Genomic DNA, 12,124 nt, shown 5'->3' with positions numbered 1-12,124 from the left:
GGGATCGTTTCTCAGCAGTGCCATCTTTAGCCTTTTGTTTACTGCTATTTAGTTCTTTTTTTTAGATGTTTTTTTTTTAGCTAGTCTGGTAACTAGCTTGTTTCCACGTTTTTTCCACATCAAAAAGCCCTCTGGAGTTTCACTTTTTAATTCTTCTTGGTGCAAGCAACGCAGATTAGTTTTTTTCATCGCTACCTACAAGTGGTAAGTAAAGCTTGTGTTTAAGAATGTTCAAAGCTATTTAATTCATTCAGTCATTCATGAATTAGCTAAAACTTTGATCGTGTGTTCGTAATGCTGGTGGGTTGTACCACATGACGCTAGTCTTAAAAAAAAAAAAGAAAAGTCGTGTTAGACCAGTAGCTAGCTTGTAAATGTGGGGTCTTTTGTTGTGAGTGTTAAATCGTCATAAAGGGGTTTGGTTTGTGGTGTTTAAAACCCCTTGTTTCAAGACGGGTCTGCTCACTTTTTACCTGCATTTTGTAGCTACGTGGCTAGCTAAAACTTTCCCTCGTTTTCTCAACAAAGTCCTCTGAAGAAAGAGGATTCGGTTCTACAGCAATGGCTGCATTTGGTGAGTATATTTAAAAAAAAAAAAAAGAAGCTTATTGTAAGGTATTTAATTCATTCAGACATTTGTGACTTAAAAACGTTTTTTTTTTTTTTGTGTGTTATAATGTAGTTTGCATCATTAGGTGATCGTGCAAAGAGCTGGGATAACGTGGCTGTGTTAGTTGACGAAACTATTAAACCACAAGGTAAAAAACTTATAAATATATTATACACTACAGCATTAATTGATTTAGTACTGTGTTTTCATTCATTTTGTTTTTGTTTTTAAAAAAGCTCCGTGTAGCCCATTCCTACAGACCCCAACACGCCAGAACATTAAACCAAAGGCCACTCTAATAAGGAATAAGAACACAGCAAACAGGTATTTACGGTTTATTTATCTCTTTCAGTATGTAATATTTATTACTGTTTAATTTATCACTGTGTTTGTAGCCATCTAATATATATATATATATATATATATATATATATATATATTCTTTGTCTAGACAATCAGCCCCTGAACAAAGGATCCGCAAGGGCGAGGGCTACTCGCTCTCCCATGTGGCTGAAATCAATCCTGTTGAAAGACCATGTGCTTCTATGCCCCTCTCTGTGAAAGCTGCTACGCCTAACGTTCGCCATCGTAAGCCTAAGAAGCAATTTATTGAGGTGAGTTTAAAAGGAAAGCAGTAAAATAGCGTGTTGTATTTAAAAAAAAAAAAAGATTGTTTTCTAATCTAATGCTAATTCCAGCCTGTGAAGCCATACACGACCGGTCTCCCGCCCAAAAGTAGCACCCCTTCCTTTGTTCCGGTCTCGTCTTACCCGACCACTGTATCTTATGATAGTAACACAGCAGCTGAGGTGAGAAAACCTTTTGTAGCTAACAGAATATATTTACATAGTGTTGTAAAAGCTTTTTTAAATAAAATGTATATATTTTTAAAAAGGCTTTTTTTCCTTTGTTTTAGCAACTAAAGGCGACGGAAGACTTAGTTACATTGTATTTGACGCCTGAGGACGATTTCACACAGTCACCCCCGTGGAGCAGATACGTATGTCCACACAAGCCTAAGAAGAGATCTAGGAAGAGATCTATTGAGGTGAATTTAAAAGGAAAGCAGTAAAATAGCGTGTTGTATTTAAAAAAAAAAAAAATTTGTAGCTAGCAGAATATATTTACATTGTGTTATAAAAGATTTTTAAATAAAATGTATATATTGTTAAAAAGGCTTTTTCCTTTGTTTTAGCAGCTAACGGCAAGCAAAGACTTGGAGTCCTTGCATCGGTCGTCGTCTAGTACACCAACGCCCTACCAGCCACCAAGTGTCTCCATTGAGAGGGAACAAAAGGATTCCCCTTTACAAAAGGCACCTGAAGAGTCCTTGCATTGGTCGTCGTCTAGTACACCAACGCCCTACCAGCCACCAAGTGTCACCATTGAGAGGGAACAAAAGACATCTGATGAGGTGTGTGTGTGTGCTTGTGTGTGTGCTTGTGTGTGCTTGTGTGTGTGCTTGTGTGTGTCTTTATTTAACCAAAAATATTTTGTTATACCTCTAGACAATCCATGCCATAGAAGTAGGAGAAGTATCCGAAGACACCGGACTAACAGCGACAGCCCCTACATCACGCCAAACAAATCGTGAAGCTACAGGCGAAGGGTCTGAAGACACAGAGCTAACAGCACCCGTCCCTACATCACGTCAGACAAATCGGGGAGCTACGGGAGAAGAGTCTGAAGACACTGGACCAACAGCAACACAGCTTACACCCCACCAACTGTGTCAGGCTGCTTTGCAGGAGGACCCTGAATATAATGTAGGTGAATACCTCTTTAACTGTATCTATAGCACCGAGGAAGGCACCGATTATGTCAGCTGTATACCACACACCTCTGTTATAACTGTGGCAGATAAAAAGTGTAACAGCGCTAATACCGCCATAACCACTCCTGTAAATGTATTAGAGGTTAACGTTCCATTCCTTGATAAGCAAGCAGTACCTAATTATATTACTAACAATCGGTTTGAACAAGGTGGGGCACTAGGAGGTCCTGAGCAGTTAACATTACTTCAGAGTGCAGAGTTTTTTGAGTATTGTGTTAACACATCCCCTCAACAACCTGCAGTCGCTGACCCTTATAAACAAATACAATCAGAATTAGCCGAATTACGAAAACAAAACAATGGTCTTATGAATAAATTAGATGTCTTGCAAACAGCTAACACACAATTGACCGGTTTGGTCACAGACTTTGGAACTGCGCTAGCCATTCAGGCCAGAGCTAACACGCATTTGGTTGATATGGTCACAGGCTTTGGCACAGCTATTGCCTCTCATGTCAGCTCTCTCAATTCAATGCTTGATCCTATGATAGTATGCCTTAAAAACACAATGAATATGACCCCGCAGTAGTAAAAAAAAGTGTTAAAACAGTCTATAGTTTGTGCAAAATAAAAAAAAAAAAAAAAAAAAAAAATGTCATCCCCACCCAAAAAAAAAAAAAAAATCTGAACCCCTAGGGGGGTGTGATGCTCGTATTGATGAGGAACTAGAATGGCCGTGCAAGGACGATTACACAAGAGCAGTAAACAATCCTCAGGATTTTTTGCACGATTGTGTGCAATGCATGCAAAAATATTCGAAGCATGGGCCCGAACTATGCCTCGCGCTAGACCTAGTGAAAGCAACAGTGAGAAAACACACACATCAGATAGACCTGCTCCTGCACAGTTGTCACATAATGGTCCTTCAAGCGTATATTCCAGCAATACACAGGCCAATACAGACTCTACACAATCATCAAATACAGACCCCACAGGCATAGATCAGAGTAATAAGAGACCATCATGTTTTCCGAGTGTTCAGCCCTCAAAACGATCTTGTACAGATGAGCAGACTGGTCCCCAACCGTCCACAAGCGCTTATAGACCCCCTCCATCACCCTCAGAAAATCCTCAGGGTAGTGTGCAGTGTGGTGCGGGCGGGTTTCTAAGGTAACATCTGAAATAGCATCCAGACAGATACCCCTTTTAATGCTGCTGAATTTCGTCAAGATGTTGACTTGCGAAATATTGATTTGACGGATATTGGTAGTGTTCCTGAAAGGGTGTATAGCACCCTAACAGGTTTAATAGAGAGGGCGTTGGGTAATGCAACACAGGACAGTGTTTTAAATGTTGAGTTAAGGGGTCCCCCGTAGATGTCCCTATCCAAACAATGTTGAATTCAAGCGATGGCTATAACACAGACACATTTCTGGAGCAAGTAGCACAGGCGATGCAGAGTAACGATAATTCACTGACCGAAGACTCTTTAGAATTAATTGTGACAATAGCGCGCAATATGTCGGGAGGGAATGGTGGGGGACGTCGAAAACTAGGAAGCATTGGTTACGATCAAATATTGTCAGAAAAAGGTAATGCTTTGTATAATCCCAAGAATAACGCTGGTAACGACAATCTCTGCTTTTCTCTCTGCCTGGCACATTATGTAAACAGCAGATTGTCGCATGATGAGAAGATGAATTATGCCAAGCAGCTGCATAGTGATTTGGGTTTTGACTACACACATAAAGTTTCGTTCTCTGATGTTGACAGATTTCAGAAACATTTGAAAATGAAAATTGTGATATTCCATCATGTAGCTGGATGTAAAAAACCCACAATCTTCAAAACGCACGACAAACCCGATGTGAAAACAGCGTGGTTGTATTTGCATGACGAGCATTATTATCTCATCGTAAATAAAACGGCTTTTTTTGGGGCGTCTTACGTTTGCGAGGGGTGTTACAAGACCTACCAGAACCCTCTGGGGCACCGTTGTAGTTGGGATTGTAATGTGTGTTACACTGCTTGTATACCTGACAAGACCATTAAATGCAGAGACTGTAGACGCATATGCAAATCGCAACAGTGTTTTGAAAACCATAAAAAACCCGATGGGAAACACGGGCTTATACCGTGCAATACAAACAAATATTGCGAGTCCTGTCACGCAACATATCGTGTGTCGAAAAATCCACACAGCTGTAAAAAACCTAAATGCCTACATTGTAGAGAGCCTTTAGGTGCTACTAAGCACTCTTGCTATATACAACCCGTAAGAACGCAAAGAAAGTAGTGATAAGTATCTCTTTTACGATTTCGAAACACGTTATCAATGTGGTCGTCATGAAGCTAATTTTGTATGCATTATGGATATGGACGGGCAAAAAAACTGCTACGAAACAACAAATTGCGTCGCATCATTCATTCAGAACTACAGACAGGAGAAATACAAAGGCTATACTTTTATAGCACACAATGCTTCAGGTTTTGACAGTTATATAGTTTTAGAGTATCTGGTGAGTCAGAAACTTTGTCCAACTATTACTATCGCGGTTCTAGGGTGCTTCTGATGATCGATTCTACTTTCAATCAGCGTTGGATCGATTCGTTCAGTTTTATCCCTATGGCTCTGTCTAAAACTCCGCAGCAATGGGGTTCTCAGATCTTCTCAAAGGATTCTTCCCCCATGAATTTAACAAGCGAGAGAATGAGAATTATATTGGACCGTATCCTGCACCAGCTCTATATGGTTATGATGCTATGAGTGACGCCTCTAAGAAAACGTTCATGGAGTGGTACGATACGGTCCGCGACACCCCTTTTGACTTTCGAAAAAGAGATGCACAGCTATTGTGTTAACGATGTAACGGTTTTGATTAAAGCATGCAAAATATACAGAGAGGCCTTCCACGAGTGCACAGGCCTAGACCCGTTTGCATACGCTACATTGGCTTCCTCGTGTATGGGTGTATTTAAAACGCTGTTCCTTCCCAAAGACACTGTTGCTCTGACATACGAAGGTGCCTACATTAGGCAAAACAAGACATGTTCTGATGTTTCAATACAGTGGCTTGAGTATGTTGCAGACAGAGAGGGCCTTGACATACAACATGCTCTGAACAGAGGTGAAAAGTCATTCGGTCAGTTCTTTGTAGATGGCTATTGTGAAGACACACACACGTGTTATGAATTTAATGGCTGCTTCTTTCACGGCTGTGATAAGTGCTATGCGCCAGGTGAAGTCAATCCTCTAAAAAAAAAAAAAAAAAAAAAAAACACAGGGTGAGCTGCGCGGGAGTTCCATAACAGAGTGGCTGTTCTAAAAATAAGCATCAGCTGAAAGTTGTGGTGATGTGGGAATGTGATTGGAGACAGGCTGTGGACACTAACCCTGACGTTAAGGAGTTCATGTTAACATATGAAAAACCAGGGCGTCTCAATCCACGAGAATCCCTCTTTGGAGGCCGCACAAATGCAATGAAGCTGTACCACAAGGTAGAAAATGATGAAAAGATCAGATACTATGATTTCACAAGTTTGTACCCAACTGTTCAGTCCAAAAGAGATTATCCAATAGGACACCCCAAATAATACACAAGGATTTTGATGACATAAACGCATACTTTGGCATTGTGAAATGTACAGTAGCACCCCCAGAGGCCTGTATCACCCTGTGTTGCCCTACCACTGTAACGGTAAACTGATGTTCCCCTATGTGCAGCGTGTGCTGTTCAGATGAATCAAACAACACCTTGCACACATAACGATCAAGAACGGTGGTTGTCTGGCGTTTGGGTGACGTTTGAATTACAGAAAGCCGAGAGAAAGGGTACAAGATTGTTTCCATTGCTGAAGTTTGGCATTTCCCAGAAAAAAACTGATCAGCTTTTTAAAGCCTATGTTAAAACATTTCTTAAACGTAAGCAGGAAGCTTCAGGATACCCTGGACATATCAAGACGGAAGACGAAAAACAAAAGTACATAGATGACTATTATGCACATGAAGGCATTCGTCTTGATCCGGCCAAGATATGTTTTAACAAAGCTGTCAGGCATACAAATAAACTGCTTCTGAATAGTCTTTGGGGAAAATTCGCCATGCGAAATAATATGACTACTGCTGAGCTCATAACAGAACCATCCCGCTTCACACAGCTCATGTTCAGCGACACTTTTGATGTTCGCCAGTTCTCATTCATCTCACCAGAAGTAGCGATTGTCCAGTGGAGATACACAGATGGTGAAGCATCCAGAGTAAAAGATGTGAATGTTTTATAGGAGCCATGACCACCGCCTACGCTCGCATGGAGCTATATGATTTGTTGGATAAACTGCAGGAACGTATTTTATATGTGGATACTGACAGCATTTTGTTCACAAGCAGAGACGGGAAAGTGGATCCCACCTCTAGGGCCTTATCTTGGTGATTTAACGGATGAACTAAATAGCGCTCAAGTCTGTGGGGCTCCTAACGAAGATTATATAACGGAGTTTGTTTCCGGGGGTCCTAAATGCTATGCTTATAGGACTGCTCAAGGAAATACACAAGTTAAATGCAAGGGTGTGACCCTTAATGCCTCAAATGCCAAAGTGGTTACACATGAATCGTTAATTGGTCTTGTTCAATCCTTTGTGACCAACCAGCAGCATCCTAGCCGTCTGACCACAACAGCATTCACAATAAAGCGCGACAAAAAACAGTTCCATCTCAAAAACGACACCTTGACAAGGAAAGTACAGGTTGTTTACAACAAACGACGTGTGCTCCAAGACTATACAACCGTCCCTTATGGCTACTAGGGATGTTTCAGGATTTGATGGTAGGCTTCAACACCCTTTTAGCCTCGTTATCAGTGGTCCTTCGAATTGTGGAAAAACATATTTTGTCAAAGACATTATTGAAAACATGTCCTCTGTTATTTCACAAAAATTGATAACATAGTATACATCTATTCATGCTGGCAACCAATATACGATCAATTGCTTAAAACGGTGAATATAAATTTTGTACAAGGTCTCCCGGAATCGTTTCTGCGACGAGGCACTCTTGCCTACTACTAAGAATAATTTGCTCATTATAGACGATTTAATGAATCAAGCCTGTGATAATTTGGAAGTTCAAAAGTTTTCACACAGTATGTCCATCACCGACGCCTTAGTTGTATATATTTAGTGCAGAATCTGTTTATTCAAGGTAAAGCTAGTCGTACAATCAGTTTGAACACCAACTATATGATTATTTTCAAAAATGCTAGAGATCAACATCAAATAAGCTTGCTGGCACGGCAAATGTTCCCGGAAATTCTAAATATTTTTAGAGGCTTTTAAAGACGCCACTAGTTACACCTTTGGCTATCTATTGATAGATTATAAATCCACAACCCCCGATATTTTAAGACTCAGAACAGCTCTGATATCCCCCCAGCAGGTTGTATATGTTCCTAGAAAAAAGGTGTAATAATGTCAAGCCGAATGGAGAGGAATTTTACATTGTTAGACATGCTACATAAGGCGTCACCCAGAGCGAGAGGTGTCATTATGAGCAACGCTAGTCCAGACTTTATCAATGCGCTTTGTGAAATAGCTTTGAACGTCCTAAGAGGCCACATACCACTGTCTAATAATCAGTACAAACTGTTAAAGAAGAAGAAGAAAGTTATTAGACTAATAGCTGATAAAAAAGTTAAACATTTAAAAAAAAAAAAGACAATCAATCAAACGGGTGGGTTTCTACTGCCTCTACTGGGGGCCGCTATCCCATTCATAGCAAGTCTTATCAACAGGAATTGAGATGGAACACACGCAGAAAATGTTTTTGGTTCCACAAAATCAATTAGTGGCATTACAACCTCCTCAAACAACGGACTCCTCAAATGTATCTCTGCGACAGTCTGTACAAAGTGAATTGGACCGAGCCATGAGTGATATATTGAAACAGCCTGACATTGATGTATATGAAAAGCTAAAAGATATTCCAGTATTCTACAGCGGTACTTAGTCATGATAAAACAGGGTGAACGCGAGAAAAGTGTGATTACATTATCAATACCTGAAGTTGATTCAAAGGATGATTCAAAAGATGAAGAAGAAAATATGTTAAAGACAGAAGTGTTGAAACATATGCCTATAAGAAATAAAAGAAATGCAGAATACATATTGGCTTCATTATCCCGACACAATGACCAGTTATCTTGGACAAATCAAGGGGAAATAGTTGTTGAAAATAAGAATGTGCCTGGAAGTCATCTGTATGATCTGCTGAAAAGTGTCACAACCCATAATAATGTTCCAGAACACTCTAGACCAAAAGGGTGGAACATATTTTTAAAAACGTTAGCTAGCTTAAATGTGCCCTCTCCGTAATCCCAAACACGAGGGTACGCTGTTCTATTGAGGCTTTTAAAACTGTTGCATCATCTGAAACTAATACACAAACGCCTATGATTGTTCCACGAACCCTCGCACTCCTAGAGCAATAAGAATGGCCCCTGTATTTACACATGGTACACCATCTGCTTTACGAGCAACTAGTACTCCTAGAACATTTAGTATTACACCACCCATTGCTAAGACTCGCTGGTCTAGTTTTTAATCTTTTATATTTTCTATTACACTACTTTATTTTTTTTTTACTTTTAAACATATTTTTATTATTTTCTATTTTTTTTTTTTTTTTAAAACCTATTTCTATTATTACACTACTTTATATTTTACTTTTTAAAAACCTATTTCTATTATTACACTACTTTATATTTTACTTTTTTTTTTTTCAAAAACCTATTTCTATTATTACACTACTTTATATTTTGCTTTTTCAAAACCTATTTCTATTATTACACTACTTTATATTTTACTTTTTTAAAAACCTATTTTTATTTTATTTTTATTCTATTGAGAGGGTGTTTTCTATTTGATGTGTTTTCATTCATTTTGTTTTTGTTTTTATTCTATTGAGGGTGTGTTTTCTATTTGAGGTGTGTCTTCTTTATTCAACTATATGAAAAGTCAGTGTTGTATGTAAACATGTGACATAAAATGAATGTGTTTTACATAAATTTTCTATTCATGTGTTTGGCTTTATTCGACTACGTGAAAATGCTGTGTTGTATGTAAACAGGTGACATTAAATGAATGTTTTACATTAATTGTATCTGTTGAATGCATTTTTTTTCTGTATAATTTGTTTAAAAAAAAAAAAAAAAAAAAATATATATATATTTAATAGTATATTCCACATTCTTTATTTTTTGAAAAGAAACATCATTACACAATTTCTACCTATAGGTGGAACATGAACATTGTACACATTTAAATTTCTGATCGTGACACACAACGGGGTGTATACTGCTAACAAAATGGCTGACCATTGTATCGTTGCATACAAGATTAGTGCCATACATGCTCAATACTTTTGTATAAGGAATCTTTTTCTGAATATGACATAAAAAGAAGACGCAGTGCTGGCCACATGTTGTAGAATAATTATTTTGCACTTGGATTGCTGAATGGTACATCTCCACACAGTTCTTTAAGAGGAAATTGCCAATTTCCTGAGGAAAAAAGGTAGGTGGATGTCCAAAGCTATCAAAGAACAAACCATGCTTGTTCTCTGTAATGTAAATACCTAGCCAGTGTTCACCCGGCATATTACTGGGCTGTGTATTTACAACCAGCATGGCGGGTAATTTACAAACAACTGTTTTTGGGAGATGATCGCATGGTATTACTCCTAAGAAATTTGTGTCTCTATTCATTCTTTTTCTGAGGACGCTGGTGAGTTCTATTGTATTCATCTTTAGTAGTGATCCAATAGGACTTGCCGTCTGTTAGATATTTCGATTACAGAGTCAAAAACTGAATAGCAGATAAGGGTCACAGTCCTAGGAAGTGGATTTCTGAACCGAACTTCCAAGCGACGTTACCGTTCTTAATCAGTGAAACATTTCCTGAGCCCCCACCGTCAGGTTCCAAATTAAAACAAAATAGAGTATAACCAGCCCCAAAATCCTCTCGTGTTATGGCTAGTGACCTGTCTTTTAAATGGCGCCCTGTTGATTCAACCAGTTGATAATATTCCGTACATATTGCCCTCTTTGAAAAAGGGGCTGAAAAGGACGGGCTGGGTGAGGCTGTCCATCGGCATAAAGGCTAATAAATTCTGTATTATAGTTTCCAAAATTAAAGGGGTTATGGGCATACGAACCTGTGTATGCTTCATTATCTCTTAAAGCTATGACTACAAATTTAGGAATCTGTCCTATGAATAGGTTTTCTTGGTTGCAAACACGGTGCCTGTAGGTATTGAGAAGGTTTTTAGAGCTACTCTGTCAATAGCATATTTTGCATTAGTATGCTGTAGGGCCCTACTATGAGCTAGTCTAACAGTTGGTGCCACTGATATTTTCTTGACAAATAGACTAGCAGACATTATTTTCACAGCGAATTGACATTTCCAGGGTCATTAGTGCAAAGTCATCTTTTGAACGTATGAATTTCAGAGACATGTCCACACCATTTAGCAACAATTCTTCTTGAAAAACAAATCTGCGTGTACTGGTGCTATTAATTCAACAATACGGCTTTCGGATGTGTATTCACCCCTTTGTGTCAACCCCAAATTATCGCCTGTGATAGAGGTCTCATCCATTTTGCCCGCTGTGTCCTTACAAAATAGCCCTGTGCTAAATTGCGTAGCCAATGTGTCCTTTCCATAATTCAGAAGACATTCTATAACGGATCGATAAGGATACGATTTGAAGACTGTGTGATCAGTCTATCACCCAACATTATATCTACTTGTGAAAAAGACTGCATCCAGGATAGTTTATAAAACCTACATCGGCCTGCGTTAGCCAACAATGTGCCATCAGGGTTTGTAATCCTTACACGTGTATACAAGTATGAATCGTTAAGGTCGAGATAATCCTCCCCGCTAGCCGAAATGAAAAAATTCAATAGGACCACCGTCCGTTAGAGCTGACATTGGTGGGATTTCTACAAATGTAGATTTTTCGATAGATGTTTGTGTGTACGGTACTGTAAACAGGTCCAATTCGGTCTTCACACACTCTTCGGACTTATTATGAATAAACGCCATGATTGATTCTGTAAAATTAAAATATGTCTTTTGTCAGGGACAGAGAGCGTCGTTTCGAGCTCTGCGCCTACTGACAGATGCTTTTTTGAGAATTCTTCGTTTTTGGTGGTGTTTTTATGCTTTTGTTCACAGTCCGGCTACCCCCACATCCTGGCGGGCTTCTTTTTTAATGCTTTGCGTCTGTACACCATGAGCCCATTGCCCTGTTGTCTGGATGCCACGGGCGTTCCTGACATTAGTCACAACATCGCCAATAAAACCACTTGCTGCTGTTTTCAGATGGGGTTTGGCTATATTAAACCCCTTTTTAAAAGTGGAACAGCCATTCAAATAAATTTCTGAATATCCCCCTAATCCATGCCCATATTGTGTGCTGGGTTTTATGAAACCGGCAACTCTCCACCAGCTTGATTCATGTAATAGTGCATATATCTTCCATCATCGGCTGTGTACGCTTTCTCATCATTTTAATGATGTTTCACAGGTCTAAAATGTAGTTTGACAATTACTTTTCCGTATGAGAAAGGGATGTGTTGGTTCTGATCGTCTCGTAGTTCTATCTGAATATCAGTAATAGTCGAGCGTGACAACGATGTGTAGTGAGGACTGTCGTAACTTAGAGTGGGCATAACGCTTGCTC

At 39.2% G+C, this 12,124-nt stretch overlaps 1 protein-coding gene across 1 annotated transcript; it reads left to right on the top strand.

Annotated features, from left to right (window-relative positions):
• The first annotated feature begins 538 nt into the window (after nucleotides 1-538).
• Nucleotides 539-2,973, top strand: LOC114557386 (mucin-5AC-like). The gene is made up of 8 exons (XM_028580814.1): nucleotides 539-574; nucleotides 696-758; nucleotides 847-934; nucleotides 1,062-1,224; nucleotides 1,309-1,419; nucleotides 1,527-1,658; nucleotides 1,809-2,024; nucleotides 2,119-2,973. The coding sequence occupies exons 1-8, from the start codon at nucleotides 562-564 to the stop codon at nucleotides 2,971-2,973; spliced, it is 1,641 nt and encodes a 546-aa protein (XP_028436615.1). The 5' UTR covers nucleotides 539-561.
• The last annotated feature ends 9,151 nt before the right edge of the window (nucleotides 2,974-12,124 follow it).

This window comes from Perca flavescens, chromosome 6 (assembly GCF_004354835.1).
Source record: "Perca flavescens isolate YP-PL-M2 chromosome 6, PFLA_1.0, whole genome shotgun sequence".
Taxonomy (NCBI): domain Eukaryota; kingdom Metazoa; phylum Chordata; class Actinopteri; order Perciformes; family Percidae; genus Perca; species Perca flavescens.
Note: the sequence above shows the minus strand (reverse complement) of the source record. Positions and strands in the feature narration are given on the sequence as shown.